General features: G+C 37.1%; 2 protein-coding genes across 6 annotated transcripts in view; one reads left to right on the top strand and one right to left on the bottom strand.

The window, feature by feature from the left end:
• The window catches only part of uxs1 (UDP-glucuronate decarboxylase 1), an 84,982-nt gene extending 76,241 nt beyond the window's left edge, over nt 1–8,741 (top strand). For all 5 annotated transcript variants that reach the window (XM_069891138.1, XM_069891136.1, XM_069891135.1 and 2 more), the window contains one exon: nt 7,032–8,741. In XM_069891138.1, the coding sequence (XP_069747239.1) occupies nt 7,032–7,163 (132 nt within the window). In that variant the 3' untranslated portion in view covers nt 7,164–8,741. The remainder of the gene's footprint in view (nt 1–7,031) is intronic.
• Nucleotides 8,742–10,059: 1,318 nt separating this feature from the next.
• Nucleotides 10,060–21,890, bottom strand: LOC138740097 (augurin-like). Its single transcript, XM_069892513.1, has 5 exons — nt 21,754–21,890; nt 15,957–16,068; nt 15,145–15,192; nt 12,658–12,809; nt 10,060–10,380 (listed from the first exon to the last, which is right to left on the bottom strand). The coding sequence occupies exons 2-5, from the start codon at nt 16,024–16,026 to the stop codon at nt 10,219–10,221; spliced, it is 432 nt and encodes a 143-aa protein (XP_069748614.1). The 5' UTR covers nt 16,027–16,068; nt 21,754–21,890; the 3' UTR covers nt 10,060–10,218.
• Between the last annotated feature and the right edge of the window lie 1,214 nt (nt 21,891–23,104).

The raw sequence follows: 23,104 nt of genomic DNA, 5'->3' as shown, positions 1-23,104 counted from the left end.
CTAACCCTTGAAATGTATTTTCTTTAAGCATCATAAAGATGTTTAAGATTTAGTTTGAATGTTTTTGTACAAAGTGCTTTTGGTTACAATCTTCAGTCCAAAGATGAAGTAGCTGTTGCATTTCAATCATTAATGGACTTCTGTTTTGAGTAATTTGCATGTTTAGAGAAACTGATGCAACTTTACTTTATTCTTTATATTCGTACATTTTTTTTAATATTTTTCTTTTTTTCATAAATATACATATCAAAATTTTCCATTTTCAAAATATATAAATATATGTATATAACTTTTTTTTCTTACAAACACAACAACCCCTTCCCTCCCTCCCTCTTCCCAGTATAAATCTGTAGACCGTCAGGGCTTACATTTGGGTTTAAGAAAGAAAATCTTCATTGGAAGGTCACATATTTTTTTATAATAATAGCATCTTTTTATATTTGGTCTCCTGCATAGTAAAGATATGGTTGCCATATTTTTATAAATACGTCATATTTATGTTTTAGATTATATGTGATTTTTCCCATAGGAATACAACTATTCATCTGTGTCTTCCATCGTGTTATCTGTAGAGGGGAGTCAGGCTTCCAAGAAATTGCAACACATTTTTGCCACAGTAAAAGCTATATTAACAAATGAAATTTGCAATTTAGTTAGTTTATCACTTATTGCAATCAAATTGCCCAAAAGGTAAAGCTCCAGGTTGTCTGTGAAGGCCAGCCCTGTTATCCTAGTTAGTATTTCAGTAATATCCTACCAGAAAGGTCTCACCTTCATACACGACCACATAGCAGGTAAGAAGTTCCTATTTCTATCCCACACCTAAAACACATTTCAGATGTTGATTTATGCAACTTCTGTGGTGTGAGATATAACTGGTGTAAGAAATTATATTCCATGATCCATATCTTGCATTTATAATTGATGTCATGCTATGCAAACACCAATCAGACCAGCATCTTTCCATTATTGCAACACCTAGATCCGACTCCCCCCTCTCATTCAACCTCTGTAAACCTGGCTTTGCACTTTCATTTTGGAGAGCAAAGTACATCTTAGTTTTAAATTTAGGTGTGTTCCCCAGCCAAATCGTTCATTCCATCTCACTAATTTCAGATGGGGCCAAGTTTGGTTCCTATCTTTCTCTTAAGAACGATGTTAACTGGAGAACGCAAAAGAATGTCCCATTAGCTACTCCACACTTCTTTCTTAATTGTTCAAAAGAGTTCCTTCCATATAACACTCATCAATGTATCTTATTCCTTTATCATACCATGAATTCAATATATTGTTACCCAGATTCATAGGCAGTAGTACATTTTTACATAGTGGTGTCCTCAGTGATATTCTTGCTTTTTTTCCCCTGATACATTCATTTATTTCTTGCTATATTCTAATCATGAGTCTTAATATTGGATTATCTGGTTTATTTTGTTATTGACTTAACATTCCATTTATAAATAAAGTCATAATTGTCTCCTATTTTATTGAATTCAGCCCCATTCGAATCTACGAAGGGGGAATTTTTTCTTCAAAGAAAGATGATAAAAATCTTGCTTGCGCTGATAGATAATACTTCTTAAAATCCAAGTCTAAGTCCTTCCAGTTCATATTACTGTTACCTTTTCCAGTGTAATTCTTGGTACTTTGTTATTCCATAGGAATTGTCTTATACAATTATGTAATAATTTAAAGAATTTTTATTGCAATAGGCAATGATTGAAAGAGACACTGTAGTCTTAGCATTACCTTCATTTTTATACTATTTACCCTTAATGTAATCAGAAGATATTTTCATTTCTGTAAATATTTTTCTATTTTTTTCTAGAAGAGGGATATAATTAAGCTTATATATGTTCTGTTAATTATTATCTATCATTATTCCTAAGTATTTAATTCCATCCTTCCATTTAAATCTACTTCCTTATTGATATCTTTCATAATCAAAATTTTGCAATGGCATTATTTCACTTTTATCTATATTTTATATCCTGATATTCTTCTATATTTTTCTAATATTGTTTGTAATCTTATCAGTGATTCAGCCAGTTCAGACAAATAATAGCCTATCATCAGAAAATAAACTAATTTTATGGTCTTCCTATCCACTGTGAAGCCCTTAATATCTGGTTGTCCTCTTATAGTCTCCACCAGAGGTTCAATAGTTAGAATAAATAATGCTGGTTACAGCATTATTGTCTACTCGATCTTCTCTTTCTTTCTTCTTTGGCTTGGCTTCGCGGACGAAGATTTATGGAGGGGGTAAAAAGTCCACGTCAGCTGCAGGCTCGTTTGTGGCTGACAAGTCCGATGCGGGACAGGCAGACACGGTTGCAGCGGTTGCAGGGGAAAATTGGTTGGTTGGGGTTGGGTGTTGGGTTTTTCCTCCTTTGCCTTTTGTCAGTGAGGTGGGCTCTGCGGTCTTCTTCAAAGGAGGTTGCTGCCCGCCAAACTGTGAGGCGCCAAGATGCACGGTTTGAGGCGTTATCAGCCCACTGGCGGTGGTCAATGTGGCAGGCACCAAGAGATTTCTTTAGGCAGTCCTTGTACCTTTTCTTTGGTGCACCTCTGTCACGGTGGCCAGTGGAGAGCTCGCCATATAACACGATCTTGGGAAGGCGATGATCCTCCATTCTGGAGATGTGACCCATCCAGCGCAGCTGGATCTTCAGCAGCGTGGACTCGATGCTGTCGACCTCTGCCATCTCGAGTACTTTGACGTTAGGGATGAAAGCTCTCCAATGGATGTTGAGGATGGAGCGGAGACAACGCTGGTGGAAGCGTTCTAGGAGCCGTAGGTGGTGCCGGTAGAGGACCCATGATTCGGAGCCGAACAGGAGTGTGGGTATGACAATGGCTCTGTATACGCTTATCTTTGTGAGGTTTTTCAGTTGGTTGTTTTTCCAGACTCTTTTGTGTAGTCTTCCAAAGGCGCTATTTGCCTTGGCGAGTCTGTTGTCTATCTCATTGTCGATCCTTGCATCTGATGAAATGGTGCAGCCGAGATAGGTAAACTGGTTGACCGTTTTGAGTTTTGTGTGCCCGATGGAGATGTGGGGGGGCTGGTAGTCATGGTGGGGAGCTGGCTGATGGAGGACCTCAGTTTTCTTCAGGCTGACTTCCAGGCCAAACATTTTGGCAGTTTCCGCAAAGCAGGACGTCAAGCGCTGAAGAGCTGGCTCTGAATGGGCAACTAAAGCGGCATCGTCTGCAAAGAGTAGTTCACGGACAAGTTTCTCTTGTGTCTTGGTGTGAGCTTGCAGGTGCCTCTGATTGAAGAGACTGCCATCCTTGCGGAAAAACTATGACATTTGGTTATTAGTTATAATTTTAGCTTGTGGCTATCGTTAAAGAGTTTTTATCCAATTCATGAATTTTCTCCCTACACCAAATTTTTCTAACATTTTATTATAAGAAAGACCATTCTAATCAGTTGAATGCCTTTTCTAGATTGAAAGAAATAGTCTAACCATATGCATTATATTGAATAATCTACCCAATCTATTTGAAGAATATCTTCCTTTAACAAATCCTACCTGGTCTGGATGTATTAATTTTGGTAAATATTCACCCAATCTATTAATGCCTTTGCTAGAATTTTGTAGTCTGCATTCAGAAGTGATATTGGTCTGTAAGATGAGGTTTTTAATGGATTTCTACTTTTCTTCGGTAGCATTGTAATTACAACAATTGAAAAAGTTTCCAGGCAGGTTTGAGTCTCTACCGCCTGGTCCAACACACCCATCAAAAGAGGCATCAACAAATCTTTAAATTGTCTATAAACTCAGAAGGGAACCCATTCCCCCGGGGACTTATTAGCTTGTAAAGTGCCTACAGCTTTCTCAATTTCTTCCCTTGTAAAAGGTGCAACTAAGTCATCTTTTTCTCTCTCCTATTTTAGGAAGTTCAACATTTGTTACAAATTCTTCCATTTCCTTTTCATCTCCTACTAATTCTGAATTATGTAGTTTTGTATAGTATTGCTAAACATTATTTATTTATTTTTCATTATATGTTATAGTATCAGTTTCTGTTTCTATCTTTCTGGATGGCTCCTCTGCTTTTACCTGCCAAGATAACATTTTATGTGCTATTCTCCAAGTTCATAATATTTTTGTTTAGTTTTTAGTGTCTTTTTTTATTCTATATGTTTATAGTGTATTATATTGTAACTTTTTATTCTCTAATATTCTATATTTTTCTTGTTCCTGATATCTGATATTTTCCTTTTCCAATTTTGTTATTTTTTTCTAAACCTTCTAGTTCTCTCGCATATTCTTTCTTAAGGTTTTTTGTATTAGAAATAATTTGTCCCCTCAAATAAGCTTTAACTGTATCCCATATTATAAAACTATTGTCAGTAGAAGGAAGATTATTTTCACAAAATATTTCTGTCTCTTAATAAATTCACAAAAATCCTTCTTTAGTAATGTACTGTTAAGACACCCTCTATACATACTTTCTTTTCCATTATCATAATACTCCATTTTTACCACTCTACTTAATAACTGAGCAGACATTAACAATAGGATAATCCTTGTATGTGAACTACGTACCCTTGAATAAAACAAATAGTCTCTTTCTAAGGAGTTGAGCCGCCTCCATATATCAATTAAATTTAAATTCTTCATAAATGATAATGTCATTTTTGCAGCTTTCGCCCGTTGTTATTGTTCTTGCTGATTTGTCCAATATTGGATCTAAACAAAAATTGAAATCTCCTCCAATCAATATATTTTGTCTTCCCCTTGAAATTTTAAAAAGATATCCTTCATAAAGACTTCATCATCATAGTTTGGGACGCAAGTATTCATAAACATCAGTGATTCTGCATACATTTTGCAATGTGCCATTACAAATCTTCCAGCTTGATCCGTTAATGTCTCTATTATTATTGGTATATTTTTATTAATTAGAATTGCTAAATCCCTTGCTTTTGATCCAAATGAAGACATTTATTACTTGCCCCACCCATCTTTTTTTTAATCTTGCGTGTTCCAATTTGGTAAGATGTGTTTCTTGTAAACAGACGACATCTGCCTTTAATTTTTTTTTAGGTCTGCCCAGAACCATTTTCTCTTTAATTGTCCATTCATTCCATTAATATTAAAATGAATAAATTTCAATGTTCCATCCATATTCTTCTTTAAAACAATTTTTTTTGACAAAAAATTAGAAAACACAATGTCCTTGCCCTGGTGGTGACGTATACAAAAACGCCCTGAAAACCCTCAAAAAAGGCCTGCGGAATCAATCAAGGAAGAAGAACCCCTCCCTTTAACACCATCTTTTAGTTACTCCTTTCCAGGTGCAGTTCTCTCCCTTAGACCAGAGTCTCCACCCTACTATTACTTTTCCCAATTTATTTTTCCCTTTTACTGAGCTCTCCATGAGCACTTCTATATTTTTTACTTTTAAACAATAAATACAAGACAGTTTAACAAAAATTTTTTTAAAATACTACTTTTACTTAGTTCCATTATAAATATTTTCACAATCTTCCCCTTCAACACCTCAATTTTTTTTTTTTACAAACATCACAGAAAATCTTCCATCTTGTTCTTGGTCTTGAAAAATCATCTGCTACTTTCTTCTGCTACTTAGACCCTCAAAATCATGGGGTATATCATTAAATATTTCATGTCTTTTCACATCTTCAAATTCTTTTCTTTGTTTTATCAAGACCAGGTTAAATTCTTGAAAAAATAGCACCTTTTCATGATCAACCACGGGCGGGCCATTATTCTGCTTAGGGTAGTCATATGCTACTCCCAGAATTATCTCCTGTACTCAGTAGCTTAAAAGCCTCACCAGATCTGGTCATGGTCTCTGGTCACCATCTCTTCTGGGTCCAAGTGTTCAATGAGCTGTCTCAATGTGCAGTTTTTCCTCCAAATTTGTCTTCTTCCAACACTTATGGGATCCATTTTTGAAAAAGGTTCATTGGATCTCCTCCCTTTAGTCCAATAATTCAGACATTGTGCCGTTGACTGAAGTTCTCCATATGATCAATTTTGTCAGGCAGTCCTTGTTTATCCGACTCCCATTCTTTGGCTTTTTTTTCCAAAGCCTCAAGTTTTTCATGCATTTTCTTCAATTCTCTGTTCATCCCATTCTCTCCATCAGATCTTCAATGATCTCTTGTGTTTTGTTCATTTTTTCTGTCATATCTCCATTTCAACACTTATGAATCGGTTACTCAAATTCTCCATTTTTTTCCAGGATGATAGTTAGCTCTTGACCCGACTCCCCAGTTTTACCTGCTTCTGCCAGTCCCATCGCAATTTTTTGCATCACTCCCTTTCGGACTTTCACCCAATGTTCCCAGTTGAAGAGGGGCTTCTTCAGTCTTTGTTCTCAGTTCCCTTGACTTCTTTGTGCTAGCTTTATCTATTTTTGATGAAAATTTTGATTTTAAAGTTTTAACAGTCTATTTAGCACACTTCACAGAGAACTTAACCAAAACGCATCTGTCTAAGTCTTTTGCATGGCCACGCTCCCTTTATGTTTCTTATTTAGAATTGTGCATACTGTTGACTCGTAGCCCAGATCATGTCCGATTTTTCACTGTCTTCATGTCATTTAATAACTTCAAGTTTTTCTTCAAAAGTAATTGCTTTTCCCTTCCTTTTAATATCACTGTCAGATTCTTTCCACATTTTCTTTTATCCATATTTAATAGGGGGTACACACTGAGTCTGACTGTCATTTGAACACATTTTATTTAGGGTCGTTCACACAATCTACTTGTTACTCGAGTTTTCCAGAAGGATCTTGCAGTAACTGCATAATGACATGCATAAAACAGGAAATAGTCAACAGTTTTTCAAATCACGGAAACAGAATTTTGCGTTGATTGAAGTAGCGTATATTGGGGTTTGCCTGTATTACTGTTCTTAGTGCCATAGTATGCAATGGGTGAATGGGAATTTGATGATGCATGTTAAAAATGTCTGGGGTTTCATCATAAAGCATGAGCATTAAAGAAATAACTTGATATTTTTCACAAATCTCTGACTTTCTCTATATAGGTTCCCTTGGAAGAAGGCCTAAACAAAACAATTGACTACTTCCATAAAGAACTAGAATATCAGGCAAATAATCAATACATCCCAAAACCCAAACCTGCAAAAACAAAGAAAGGCAAATTGAGACACGCTTAATACACTGGAGGAAATTAAGCCATTAACGCCGCAGGGAATAGAATGAAAATTTAGCTATTCCAGAAGTTCTGGAAAAATTATTAATATTGAACTGGAATTTGTAGTGTGAGCTTGCTTCTACAGATGGATGTGCCTAAAAACTTCAGATTTTGCCTTGCACTTTTTAATCTATTTTATTTAAAGTGGCATTGCATTGTTGAGTAGCTTTTTATGTACTTTTTAGTTTATTATATTTGTATGAATTATTTTTCATAGTTAAAGATATCCTCATGAATCATATCACGAGCAAACCTGTTGAAAGTAGGTTTATTCATAACCAGGGATACTGCTTTATTTTTTACCATGATCATGTGCAATGACTTTCAACCAAGCTGACAGTGTGGTCACTTGGTTGATATGGCATGTAAGTGGTTCCTCATCCACAAAATTATGCTTGTTCACTTTTAACAGAGTTGTAAAAATGTTCTAAAGTTAGGGAAAATATTTTTTTTGTAAAATCTGTTTGTTATATATAAGAGTTTTAAAAGAAAGTAGTTGTCTTAATAACTGCTTTGTTGTGTATGTGCTCAGAGGGAGAATTGTGTGACTGGATGTGTGCATTTTAAGTGTTGATTTAAAAATATTTGGGTGGGATATCATATTTAAACTATTTTTACAGTATGTAGAATTGCATAAGGTTGTAATTTGTATGTCTTGTTTGGTGACGTGTTTATAGTTGCCTAAAGTTGTTAAAGTTGGATGTCATTTTATTTTTGCTTAAATAGTTTAACATTTTAAATGAAAATTAAAAACTCTGGTGATTACTGTCATTATTCTCATTTTGTCAACTGGTCAAAAATAGGAATGAATGGTCTGGTCTTTAATTTACAATCAAACTTTCCATGGAGATCTCTGCATCCTTAATTAGTTTAATGTTAAACGTAGCTTGGTTTGCAGGGGACCGATCTTCCTGAAGGTTAGTCTTTACCCTCTGTGCCTTTCATATTTCTGGAGGCAAGTCTGTTTATTCAAGTTCTTATTGCCAAGTAAAATGGTCTAACAGACTCTCCATGTTTAGAGAAATTGGATTTACTGTTATGTGCATATAGGCACCTCTTTTGGGGAATGCTTTTTTTTGGATCTTGATGTCGTTGTCAGAATGCATTCCCTCCCTCATTCCATATTCCTCACCAACTCTCCATGAACTAGGTAAAATGATAATATTCCTGGAGAGACTTTGAATAATATTGGCAATCTAGTGGCACATTGTGATCACGCATCCGTGAATGAAGGTGCTCAAAGTAAGTTTATATGTGCAACCAATGGAGAGAGCAATTTAACCCATGTCCAAAAACAAAATATTGGTGTTCAGGTTCACTAATTAAATGCCTGATCAGTATTTGATGTGAAACATTAAAAAAAAACCAATTGATTATCGTCAATTGTCATCTAAAATAATGTAATTTAAACATGTCATTGATTTGAGGGAAATGCCTTTTCCCTCATATGAGGTGAAAGCTTTGTGCTTGAATATTCTGTACATGTTGCAGTGATTATGTTTTAATCCTGTTTTGTTGTAAATAAATGAAGGTGTTGAAATTTGTGGAAATTGATTCACTGTATGAGTTTTCTGTCAACATTGAATGGAACTTTGCAATTATATCCTGATGAAGTGACCAGAGATTGTCATAGAACAGTCTGATTATAATGAGGCTTTTATTTTTGCTGTGTATGTTGCACACAGGCAATTTAAATGAGAAAATCCATTGTGATATCTGCCAAAAATGGGGATGGATGGCAATGCATGATAGACCTGTGGCCATTAATTATTGTGCAGTCAGTACACTAATAACATGCTGTCCATGTTGGTGTATTGTTTATTGCTATGGATGAAAGACTTTTTAAATTAATGGCATTGTAGAGATATAGATTATTCAATAACCAGGCTAGGAAAAGCAGGCTTAGGTTGCTCTTTCACCTTTTTCAATCTCTTCCATCCCTCAGCAGAGGATTCACAGTACCAAGAATTAGTTCCTCTTGTATTTCTTTTGCAGGATGCAACTGAAGCATCTCCATGAATCAGGGCTATGTAATCGATATGTACAAGTGGATGGTTGAAAAAAAAATTTTCATTAGTTAAAGGATTATGAACAAAGTTCTCTAATGACCACAGAAGGAACTTCATGATCCTCAAGTCAGTGGACATTTAAGATTAAAATTGGGTAGATGTAGAACCATCTCTATCAGAAAAAAATTACAAATACTGTCCATGATAACCTAGCTACTAAAACTTACTTAAGATAACACTTTGCTGGTTCCTAAATTTCTCAACCATTTCAAATCCTCCCATTGTCCTTTCATTCTTATTTGTGTATCTTCTCTGATTTGTAATTCCAAGATTTTAGAACCTCTCTCCTTCTGGCTTATTGACCATTCCATCATTGGAGCCCGTGTTCAGACATTAAGGCTCTTAATCTCTGCCATCCCTCCATAAACCTTTCCACATTCTTCCTTGCTTTTGGGCATTTTCCCTAATTTCATGTAATTAACATTCCTGTGAGGTGCTCTCACAACATTAAAGTCGTGACATAATTAAATTTTTGATTTAAAAAAAAATAAATATACCATTTTAGGTGGAAAATTATGCCAACATGCATTTGCTCATTTTTGCAACGTGTATTGTCCAAAATAGATGCAATGTATAGATGAACTGAAATTCTTACTTGTTACACTCACACAGATATGACAGATACAGCAACTACTATAGTATAAATGAAATGAACGCAATATACTTTGAGACAAAGTCATTTACCAATGTGTTTGGAGTTTTACATCAATTTTTCAACATGTAAGAAATTTCAAGGTGATCAACATAGATCAGATTTCAGAAGAATAAAACTGAGATGAAGTATTAGGATGCAAGAAATGATTTGCATTTTTAATTGTTTGCAAAACCTATACGTAACCTAATTTTTTACAATTCTAGGATTAAGCCAATAATTTTCAAAAAGATTGTGCGATATATCAACAGGTAAGAGGGTAATATATTGTAATGTTCATAGGTTATGTTATGGCTTCAGTAATCATCATAATTAACATTAGCCCCAAGGCGCATGGATTGAGCATAATAAGGGGCACTTGGAGAATTATCATCCTGGTGGTGGTTGTAGTAGCTGTAGTAATCACTGTGAGTCCCTTGGTACACACTCCGCCAGTATGCAACAACTTCTTCAAATTTCTGTAAGACCAAGTTAAAACATCAAATTACTTTCTAATAATTTTTTTAGATGACATAGAATATAGAACATTACATCCCTATACAAGTCCTTTGGCCCACAATGCTGTACGGAAACAGGCCATCTCAGCCCCTATAGTCCCACTTAACTGCTCTCTGCCCATAACCTTCCAAACCCCTCACATCCATGCACTTATCTAACCTTTTCTTGTATGACAAAATTTGACCTTGCTGCAATCACCTCTTCTGGAAGGTCATTCCACTCTGAGTCAAGAAGCTTCCTCTGATGTTACTTCTAAAGTTTTGCCTCCTAACCCTCAACTTGTGACCCCTCATTTCAATCTCACATACCCTCAAGGGGAAGAGTCTATTCACATCTACTCTATCTATCCCTATCAAATCCCCCCTCAACCTTCTATGCTCCAATGAATAAAGACCCAGTCGAATGAATCTTTCTTTGTATTCTAGATACTGCAATCCTGGCAACATCTTAGTAAATCTTCTCTGCACCCTCTCTACCTTATTGATATCCTTTCAATGATTTGGGGACCAGAACAGCACACAGTATTCCAAATTTGGTCTCACCAATGTCTTGAATAGTCTCAACATCACTTCCCAACTTCTATATTCTATGCTTTGAGTTATAAAGGCCAGCATACCAAAAGCCTTCTTGACCACTCTGTCTACATGAGATTCCACTTTCACACAACAATGAACTGTTATTCCAAGATCTCTCTATTCGTCAATGCCCTCCCCCTCACTGCATACGTCCTGTTTTGATTATTCTTCACAAAATGAAGCACTTCACACTTATCTACATTAAACTCCATCTGCCACCTTTCAGCCCACTCTTCTAAGTAGTCCAAATCCTTCTGCAGTCTCTGAAAACCATCTTCACTATCCACAACTCCCCCTATTTTTATATTGTTCACAGATTAACTAACCCAATTTACCACTCCATCATTCAAATTATTAATGTAAATGACAAACAACAAGGGAACCAACACTGATCCCTGAGTCACACTGCTCGTCACCGGCCTCCATCTTGAGAGACAGTTATCCACCATTGACTCTCTGGCATCTACCTTCTAGCCACCATTGAACCCATCTGACTATCTCAACATTAATACCTAGCGCCAGAACCTTCCATGTGGAACCTTATTGAAGACCTTACTGAAATCCATATAGACTACCTATATATGTGCTCTACTCTCACCATCCTTCCTAGTCGTCTCTTCAAAAAATTAAACGAGATTTGTCAAACATGACCTTTCCCGCACAAACCCATGTTGGATATCCCTGATCAGCCGCTGCCTCTCTAGACTCTAGACACTTATACATATCTCTAAGAACACTTTCGATTAGTTTACTAACTCCCGACGTCATACTTACTGGCCTATAATTGCTGGGCCTACACCTGGAGCTCTTTTTAAACAGGAACCATGTTTGCAATATGCAAATCCTGTGGCACCATGCCCCCTCTAGTGATTGTTGAAAGATCACTGTCAGAGCCTCCGCTATTTCCTCCCTGACTTTCCTCAGGTCCTGGGGAAAATCCCATCAGGACCTGGAGACTTATCCACCTTTATATGCCTTTTCACTAGCGAATACTGAAGAGAAGAACTCATTCAATATCTCCCACATTTCATTTGGCCCCGCACACAGTTGCCTGCTCTGATTCTCTAAGGGACCAATTTTATCCTTCATTCCTCTTACTATTTATATATTTGTAAAAACCCTTCAGATATACTTTTACCCTGTTCGCTATAGCCAACTCGTACCTTCTTTTCGGTTTCCTAATTTCTTAAGCTTCTGTTTACAATCCATGTATTTTCCAAGCATCTTGACTATACCTTGTTTCTAATATTTAATGTAGGCCTCCCTTTTATCTCCAACCAACTTTCTAATCTCCCTTGAAAACTATTGCTGCCTCAAACTTTTGCCTGTGCCTTTTATCCTAACAGGAACATAAAAATTCTCCAATCTAGGAATGCCCTCTCCATAGTTTCCATATCCTTCCTGTAATGAGGCGACCAGAACGGAGCACAATATTCCAAATGTGGTTTAACCAGAGATTTATAGAGCTGCAACATTACCCCACATCCTTTCTTTCAAATAAAAGAATCAGAGCAATTAAGTTTCCTGGATTTCTTCATCCACCCCCCCTATGTCCAAAGCAATTTAGATCTTCAGGGCAGAAGTGGTGGTAAGAGGAAAAAGTTGTAAAGTAGTAAAATTAAATATTTAACTTGATGAAGGAGAATTGGGGAACAAACTCACAGTTTCAGAAAATCCCATGTCAATGAAGTGTTGATACCATTGCTGAACATCATCACGAGATCTATCCCAAAGGTGCCGTTTTGACCTCTTCAATCTGTTCAAAAATTCATTAGCCTTTGATTCAGAAATGGAAGGAGCCATTTTCTCTCCAGCTAAAAGATATTTGAACCATCCCAAGTTAGTCATTGTATTTGATGATGTGCCATAACTTAATTGAATGCTAGGTGCTCATTATGTATCATAAATGGAAATGCATAGTCATAGAGCAGGCCCCTCGACCAAACTGATCATGGTGATCGAGTTGGTATGGGTCAGGTTTAGTGATACAGGAACGAGAGTAAGAGTCTACCACATGCCCCCTTATAACTGCTCCATCATTCAAATAAAAAAAAATTGGAGCAAATTTGAGTTTGGTCTCTGCTCCAATTTCCTTCCTATTCCCCACAAACAAAGTTTTTTGGTTTAATCTCTACCATGAATACTCAATAATTCAGCCCTCAATAGCTTTATAGAGTTAATAATTCCAAGGTATTTCTGAGAAGATGGGTATCATTATTCTGAAGCTATACTCTCAGAACCAATGTTTCAATGAGATCATCTCACTCTTCTAAACCCCAAAGAACATCAAACCTGCTCAAGTTTTACTCATGAGAAATCCTTTATTTTGGAAATTAAATACAGTCATTCTTCTAGAAACTCCAATGCAAATAAATACCTACTTAAATAAGGTGGCTGAAGCTAAATGGTACCCGAGGTGTGCTCCAGTAGAGGTCAGGATAACAATTTCTTTCTCATTACATGTTTCACATACAAGAACACTTGGATCTCACTGTGTCAGCAGCGTTCTCTAGTCTATTCCCATTTAAACAATAATCTGCTTTTCTATTCTTCCTACAAAGATAACCACATCTTAACATTTTGCTCTCCTTTTCTCTCCCGCCCCCCCCCCCCCCACTTGCTTAATCCAAATCTCATTCTAGATAAAATCCTCCTCATAACTTGCTTTGTCATGTGCTGTGAGTACTAGTTGAGGCCCCAGCACACATCTGTGTAGCATTATAAGGAACACAAGGAATAGGTCATTGGCCCCTCAAACCTGCCCAATCATTTAATATGATCATAGCTGATCGATCGCTTCTGTTTTTAATCCTAATAGCCAAATTCCCTGATCTTTCAAAAGTTTGTCTAACTCTTTTAAGTATCCCTAATGATCCAACATCCACCACTCTCAACCCCAGAGATTTACCACCTTCTACGAGGGCCTCGACTTGCCTACCTGAAATTGAAATTACCCTCACTCTGCTTTCTGTTAGTTGGCCAACCCTTTGTCCTTGCTAATTACATTCCAGAAACAGTGATATTTCATCAAATGCTATTTCAAAATTCAAGTCACCACTAATAGCTTATTGACATTGTATATTCATCATCAATTGCTGATAGCTTATATTGGTGTAGTTAATAATTGGCAGAGAGAAGCATCCAGTTCAAAAGGAAAAGGGCAGGTACAGGAGTGGAGAATAGGTTGTTACATTTACTCAATAGTGATCAAAAATTGTTTCATTTACTCTTGAAAAATATGCAATAATTGTAGGTTCTTCAGTTATGGTTCTAGATATAACTGAAAAGGGAACCATCTGAAGGCTGGAATACAATGAATGGCATATCCATCCCAGAGTATACCATGTGCTGTATTTGTTCGACAACTTAATTTTGATAATTATCTTTGTTACAAATACTTTCATCCTGATTCAGATGGTTAACTTAGTTATAAACAAATAGGTTTCTCTCATCCTAATAAGAATAAATTTAATATACAATAGTGACCAAATTTAAAATTGATTTGCACTGCATGTATCCATTATAACTGTAAGACTATTTTGACAGTATTGTATTTGCTTCTTGGCAAACTAGATCCATATAAAATTCACTTAATATATATTAGCAAAGACAATGTAGTATAACATGAAAAGCACTAATTGTCATTCCATGGGGCATGAGCTTGACCTAAACTGTTGTTTCACGAGGAGGGATAATAGAAAGATCCTTCGTTAAAATCCTTAGTTGTCATGCTAAACACAGCTGAAGCCATTTCCTCGATACATCATGGACCTGGAACTGCACAGCACCTGTATGAGAAAACTGTACTCGGCAGAATAAGATAAATTGCAGCTCGTGACGAATTGAAGCCTATGTTAAATGCACTGAAGAAACTTTCATTTACTCATTGTTGGTGATACTTGAAATATGTTTGGATATGCATGATTAGGTTTTCTTCCATGCAGTAGTTCAGAAGAAAATGGAGGAGTTTCTTGCTATGGTTTTTGAGCAAATAGAAGGTGAAACTAGAACAAGTTTAGGCGGAGATAATAACATTCAACTTCCTTCTCCAAGAGTATTTCAATGATTCCATCTGACAAATGATTTGTGTTTAAGTCGATAATAAAATATACACATGAATGTAACGTTCACCAAAATAATTTCACTCACCATATCTTTTCTGAATCAGCTTGCGCAGTTTATTTCCACTTGACCCATCTGAAAGAAGGATAAGTTAAAAATTGTTCAAAGGGGCATCTTTTATTCTCTAATTACGTAACTGGTTTCTTAAGTTGTGGCTTTTCCACCATCGAATTAGTATATTAATGTATCATTAAAATACCAGCATTGCAGGTTTCAGTCAAATTTCCACGAATTGGACAAGCTTTTATCTGCAAGTTACCCAAGCAAAATTTATGTGAAACGGCAAATCGTCTAGCGTTTATGTAAAAATTAATACAAGTCTGCATCTTCAGCATTCCTATTCCTGGATCAGAGGAAAATAAAGATACTGAAAGCAGGAGAGAAATTCTCAAAACTTGTTGGCAGCCCTGGCTCATCTAAATATAAACCATTTCAAGTTCAGATTTCCTCACAAAATAGAAGGCCTTCTCCAAACTGATGGAATTGAAGACACTTGGAAATAGTCACTAGAATATTAATAATGGTAACAGGCCATTTCAGCCCATCTGTCTGTTCCACCCAATTTACACCACATTAACTTACACCCTTGGGAGGAACCTCTGGGGAGAAAACCCATGCAGACATGGGGAGAATGGACAAACTCCTCACAGACAGCACAGGACTCGAACCCCAGCCTCGATCGCTAGTGCCGTAGAGGCATTGCGCTAACCGCTATGCCAACCATGCCTTCTTCTTCAGCAAGAATGCAGATTTACAAAGAGCACTGCTGACAAGCTCAATTTAAATATGCATGAATTCAATGTGACACATACAGGAGCAAAATTTGAATTCCTACTTACTTGGAAATGAACAGATCAATAAAAGCATGCAGAAAATCACAAGAGGATGTTGTCTTGGATGAGGAGACATTTCTTGTGGATTAAGAGTTTGATCAAGAGAAGATTCAGAGGGCTGGAGAGAAAAGAAAATATTAAGATATGGCATACACCACTCGATTTAGACTTAAGTTGTGGAAATGCTGACACTAGAAGATAAGGAATAGAAACAATACAATAGTGACTTATCCAATAATTACTTCCCTTCATATCCAGTGAGTTGTTTAATATGCAAAAAAAAATCAACTTCTGAACGTACTTGGCGGCAGAGCCCGCACAGCCCACTTGGGTAAAGAATCCCAAAGATCCACTAGCTTTCTAGGTAGAGAAATGTCTTTTCATTTCCATCCATTGGCTTATTCTGAGATTGAGATTCTTGCTTTCACATACGCTGGCCATAAATCGATTCTACCAAGCCCCATAAGAAGTGTTTTTGGATTTCCAGAAGATAGATGCCACTTAAAATGCTGGTGCACATGGTAGAAACTTGCAATAATGATGGAATTATCTTAAAATATCTTCCTAGTAATGATTCTTTTTTTTAAATTCTGCTATAAATATTGAAAAGGTGGGTGTATGGGTAAAAACTCAGCAAAAGATGTTTAAGAAAGTGAGGTCATGCAATTTGGTAGGCGAAGTCAAATGGCAGACTTATCCATATGGAGGGAAACAGCAGATGAAGAGGGATCTAAATTGTGCATTAAACACAAAAGTTAGTATCCCGATTCATAGCTAGGTTGAAGGTTAAAAATATATTGTCACATCTGAATGAGGTGACAGTGAGGCAACACCATGTACAGTTTTGGTTTCCTTATTTAAGAGAGGATATCCTAATATTGGAAGCTGTCAAGAAGACATCCATTAGCTACTAGAGACCTATCGAGGATACTCAACATCTTTTCACTTGTCAGAAAGGTCCAGCAGTGACTGCACTTCCTGAGAAGACTGAAGTGGGGAAAGCTACCAGCCACCATTATGTCAACCTTCCATAGGAGCTCTAACAAGAGCATCCTGGCTGGCTGCATCATAGTTGCTGCAGAGAAATGGGTCAGAGGTCAATCCACAGGACCATAAGGGTGGCAGAGAGGATCACTGGAGTCTCCTTCCCCACCCCACCCATTGATGTGGTCTACCAGGATCATTGTCTGAAGGGCCCCTTCCATCCTGTACACAGCATCTTCAGCTACTCCCATCGGGAAAGAGATATAAGAGTATCAGAGCCTGCACCACCAGTCTGAAGAACAGCTTCTTCCCATGGCCACTGAACCACCAAAGGAACTGCTCACACTAACCATGCGAGACTCTCATATTCATGAAACAATTTTTATTTATTTATATTGATGAATACTTGTCCTATGTTTGTCTATGTTTGATGTATTTGATTATACATCTTTGGTTTTGGACCAAGGACTGGAGAATGCTGTTTTGTTGGGTTGTACTTGTACAATCAGATGGCAATAAACTTGTCTACTTCTTGGAAAGGAGGGTTTTCCATCACAAAACAGTTAAGCCTGTATAACCAAGAGATATAAAGCTGTGTTCAGGTCATTTTATTGTGTTTTCTTGTAAAAATAAGTAAATTGCATAGGGAAGATAATATCACTTCAGACCAATGCAATTCATAATATTCCCAGATACTTAGATTGAAAAAATAACTTAATTTTATATTCATCATAAAAACAGAAGCAGGCATGACCACCTGACTCTTGAATCTTATTGGTATTCATCAAGATTATTCCATTATCTACCTCAGCACTATTTTCATATTGTTCCCGTATCCCTCAAATTTTCCGCTATTGTTCGAAAATATATTCATCTGTTTTTAGTTAACACAACAATGCCCCCTGGTGGAGAATTCCAAGGATTCATCCCCCTTGGAGAGGGGGGGGGGGGGGAATCCAAAGTTCAGTCCTAACCAGCTCCTTTATTCTTAAACAATTTGACCCTCAGCCAAAATGAAATATCTTCCTTACATGAAATCTACCAAGCCCTTTACGAATTGTGATTGTTTCAATTAAATCTCATTCTTCTGAACTAAAATACAGTCCCAGTCCATCAATCTCTCCTCAAACTCAATATCCCTTGAATCAGTCAAATAAATATTTACTGCACTCCCTCTTTGGCTCTCTACAATTCAAATCCTCTCAATAAAAGTTAACATAGCATTTGCTCTCGATCACATGTTGGTTTTCAGAGACTAGTGTAAAAACACTCCTGGGTCACTTTGAGCATCAATAATAACCAACCTCTCTCCACTTAACAATTTCTCTGCCTTTCTGGTTGGGCAAACTGGATAATTCCACATTTTCCCACATTATATTCCATCTGCCATGTTTACACCCAGTTAGTCATGATTAACTCTATTTTCCTTTGATCTGTCAATATAAGGAGAGATATTAAATTAAGGATTTAAAAATGAAAAACATTGCTAATTCTAAATTCTTCCCAAGGATTAAGAGGCCTCGTTTACCAGCATTTGCTCAATTTCCTCACAACTTCCATTTCACAGCACGTGAATTCACATCTCCCCGCTCTAATGAAATGGCATGATCCAATCCCAAATGACATTCATCATATTCACTCTATATTGCCTTTGACCTCTCAGCAGAATTCGATAATCAACACATTTCCTTTGCACCTCACCCACTATGAGGCAACAATAAATAATTGTCTGTTTGTGTGCCTGTGTGTTTTGTACTAAGACTGGAGAATGTGGTTTTGTCATGTGGTGCTTATGCAACCACATGACAATAAACTTGATTTGACTTAACTTGGATGATAAATAAAGTTGATGATACTCAAGGAACCTTAAACATATCTGAAGCTGCCTTAGCTTTTGTTCATTTATCAATCTCATGGGTGTTTACTTCAATTTCCAAATGTCTAATGGATATCAAAGCATGGATGGGCCAGAAATTACCCCAGCATAAAGTCAAATCTCAGCATACACTCCACTCCAAAAGACATAATTTAGTTCTACCACAACACCAACTGCTCTCCTTGCCCACACCCTGCAGCAATGTGGTCTGACAGCAACTTCCTTCCAGATAGCAAAAGAGGTTTCACCATTAGTCCCCACTCCCTCTTCCTTCCCATATCAAAACCCAATCCACATCTCATGGCAGTGTATAATTTTAAATTACGGTTATTAACAGCACTGATCTTTCATAAATAACAAATAGAAATAGGACTCCTCAAATGCTTTAAAGCTTACAATCTCATCGCATCAATTGTCAAGAGTACATTTTGGCTTCATTGCCTACATTTTTATACATTTTATGATGGATAAACAATGACAACCCGAACAGTCATGAACTCGTCGACTCCAAGCTACATGGAGAGGTGCCAAAGGCAGAGCCTCAGTCAAATAGTTCGTGCATGAACAGACTACACTGCAGAGTTCTAGGATCTGTTGCAGCTGCAAATTGTTGAAATGAGAGCAAGATGTATAAAGCTTCACTGCCTGAGCATCTGTTCCCTCACAGACTTACAGGCCTGAAGAGGGGCAAAGGAAGCAGCAGGCTCCTAGGGCAAAGCTACAGTACATTAACCAATCTTGAATTTATTTAGATTCCTTCCATTTTTAAATGAGAGAGGAACAATGACATGGAATACTGGCACAGGACGTTGAAAGAAGCATAAGACAACACAAGGCAATTACATTACTAACAAACTCACAGCTTTTCAATGGCAAAACGTGTAGCAGATACAAGATTCCACTGAAGATAAACATAGAAATACAACACCAGATTCTGGTTATCCAATCTAAACAGAATTCTATCCTGGTGCCACTGGAAATAAGTTTTACCCTCTACAGCACAGAATTCACAAAACAGAAACAGTAGCTTAAATGTAGAACAAAAGTTCAGGCAACTATTGCACACGACCTCAGTAGTTTTACCTTTTATTTACCACCTGTAACTTCCCCAACCCTCCCTCCTTCTCGGATCCTTCCTACCCTCAATCTCCTCATCCATCTTCCCCTTGACTCCCTCCACCCAATTGACCCCCAACTCCAACCCCTGCCTGGTCATTTCCATCTCCTTCATCCTCCTTTGCCCACACCGCAACAAATTCCAAGCATGCCATGATGCCAAACTCCATCTCTGTCCCTACTTCTACAACCAGGATTCTCCACCATCCCCACCCCCCACTATAGACCTTCCTCCTCCTGGACACCTCATTCTGTTCTTTTACATGTTCTACACCTTATATTTACAACTGCTGCTGAGACATAACCCTCTCAACTTCACTTCTCCCCAGCTTTTTGATTGAGGCACTTGCCTACTTTTTGCTCATACCTTGAAGAAAGGCTCAGGCCCAAAATGTCAGTTATAGATCTTGCTCATACCTTGAAGAAAGGCTCAGGCCCAAAATGTCAGTTATAGATCTTGCAGCCATGGAGGCTGCAAGACCTGCTGAGTTCCTCCAGCATTTCTTTGCTTTTACCACAGTTACTGTAATCACTTCATTTATTTCCTTTTACTCAGTTTTCCTATGCTTTGCCTTCATTTTATTATTACATATTCTTTCCACTCAGCATTTGCATTTCTTCCCCAAACTTTTAGCTGAATTCTCAACCTATTTTTGATTTACCTGGTATTATAAAACATTGTTTCCAGGGAATTTGCATACATACTTTTCCCAATGCTCTGCAATATGTCTATTAAAATAATACAAAAACAATGTCTGCTATCATATTCACCATTGATAATTGCTTTGTGGCATTCAGCAGACCTGGCAGATACTAGAAGATATTTTCTGCTGCTTTAAAATATAGATATAGACACAAACAGAATATCTACTTTAATTTGCACAACAGACTTCAGATGAGGTCAAGGTAATTAATCAAAAGTGCTAATAAAATTAACAAGATGTTAATTTATGTTGAGCATTATTCAAATTATTTTAATTTGACCACCCAATAATTCCAAAACCCTCAGAATTTGTATCCAAAAGTATACATGCCCAAATAAACATTTTAGAAATTTAACTCCTAGTAGAGTGAGAAGGGTTCTTCCATGAGCAGGCTAACAGGTTATCTCTAATATTCATAGAGAAGGATTGCAATGAAAAGGAAGATCAATTAGCATCAAGGCTGCATGGTAGTACTCTAGCGATATTCATTCAGGAGCTGATGAATGAGGAAAAGAAACCATCCTGCTGGTGTGCTTTCACACTCTTAAGCCTTCTCCGCAATGGAAAGAGGGAGAAGATAATGTGTCCAGGGTGTGATGGGTCTTTCAGCACGTTGGCTGTCTTTCCTAAGCAGTGGGAGATGTAGATGGTCCATGGAGGGAGAAGGAAGTGGGTTTTTTTTTACTATGTTTGAACTGAATTATTGGCCAACTGTGAGTTTGGGGAAGTTAAATGATATCATGGAAAATGAATCAAATAGTTTCTTCTATTCAAACACTGTCCGAAAATCAAAACGTTAAGATTCAGCAAGAGGAAATTTGAACACAATATTTTAAAGTGCAAGAGGCTTTTGAACTGTTAATAAAACTTTAAACATAACTTGCCAAAGAGTTGAAATGTAATTTTAGGTGCTGAAATTACAATATATATAATTTTATAAAAGCAACAAGGCATCTTAAAAGTCCAGAGAATTCTGATTCTTAAAAGTATAAGGACTTGAGGTTAGCAATCCTGTAAATTATATTCAATGTAAACCATTTTAATTTCCCATTGATTATATTCTAAGCAAAATATATAAGAATTTTAGTTTTATTGTTTTTTGGGAAAAAATAATTCTGTTTACCTTTGACAAATTACTTTTCTTTCTCGTTTTCCAAGATGTCCAGAAGAGTAGATTTCCAATCCACTGCAAGTCTTCTTTTCAATCTAACACAGATCAGTTTGTCTCCCACTAGTGAATGGTCTCAGAGCAACATTTATAACTGAATCAGCAAAGCTCCAAAAGATTCGTCATCATACAAAATCTACATTTGGCAACATGCATTAAATAAAGCAGAGTTGGGAATGCTTTCAGTTCAAATAGAACAATTTTCAAGCTGCCATGGATTGTAAACAGATGTCCGGATGATGCAGGGTATAAAGAATTTGACGTTACCTCACTTGCCTCCTAATAACCAAAATTCATGCCACATTTGCAGTTCAAAATGAATACTCAGCATAATTTTTTTTTAATTGACACTCATTTTCATAAATCATTGTGCTATCCCTCAGGACGAGGATGATGGTCTTCTTTCCAACAGAGCAAAGACACCTGTGCATGTATTAGTTTAACGTGTACTTGATGTTACACTCCAAGAAGCACACTACTTCACAAATCAACCAACTAATTCCAATGGCATGAAAACCACAATGATTGGAGCTGATGGATTTGTTTCAGCCTTCGTCCACCTTGACAGCTGCTGAGTTCAGAGCGACTTTGTCCAGCTGTTCTACTGTTGAGGACTTGGTTGGATTGTCAGGGAACTAACCCTCATCCTTACCACCATTGGTGAGCCTACCAGGAGCATAGCTTCAGACGGCGTCACTCTCAGGGTCTCAGGGCCGCAAAAGCTTCTCCACCATGATAATATGACAATCTACAGAGAAGTTTTTCATAAAAATTAACAAGACAAATACTAGGTTAAATGCTCATTTAAATAGTTTGATCATTTTAAGCTTTTTCCACATGATGTGCTCCTTTAAATTTAGCCCAGAAAGTGACCATATTGTTTTCTGCAGACTGTCAGGTCACATCAAATGGGATATTTCCAGTAATTTTGTAGCTGCTGTAATTTATCCAGTTTATACACAATTTAAAGAATACACTCACTTGTTTTTATCAGTACAAAATGGAGTTGACTCTCTTTATTCCTCTCAGACACAATACTTCACCCCTCTAAGCACCACCCAGCCAAGCCCCTCCGACCTTTTCATTGGCTCTCTGCCACATGGGTGATCTTGACACTTTCACTCTCCTCCTCCTGCATCCGATATACATCACCCCATATGCCACCTGCTTAACTAATCCTCACATGTGCACTATTACTCCCGCACATCGTCATCTATGGCATTGTAAGGCTTCAAAAGGCCTGTCATAAATGGGCTGAATTGGTTTGCGAACAGTATTATGTGGAAGGACCACATGTGTACAGTGT

The sequence above is a fragment of the Narcine bancroftii genome, chromosome 7 (assembly GCF_036971445.1).
Source record: "Narcine bancroftii isolate sNarBan1 chromosome 7, sNarBan1.hap1, whole genome shotgun sequence".
NCBI classification, from domain to species: domain Eukaryota; kingdom Metazoa; phylum Chordata; class Chondrichthyes; order Torpediniformes; family Narcinidae; genus Narcine; species Narcine bancroftii.
The sequence above is the reverse complement of the archived record's forward strand: the minus strand, read 5'-3'. Positions and strand labels throughout refer to the sequence as shown.

Bases quoted from the DNA above. Each gene is read 5' to 3' on its own strand.
- LOC138740097 (XM_069892513.1), bottom strand. From the start codon at position 16,026: ATGTCTCCTCATCCAAGACAACATCCTCTTGTGATTTTCTGCATGCTT. The intron at 15,193-15,956 runs GTAAGTAGGAAT...TCCTTCTTTCAG, and splicing joins ATTGATCTGTTCATTTCCAA to ATGGGTCAAGTGGAAATAAA. The intron at 10,381-12,657 runs GTGAGTTTGTTC...TTGGTCTTACAG, and splicing joins ACATGGGATTTTCTGAAACT to AAATTTGAAGAAGTTGTTGC.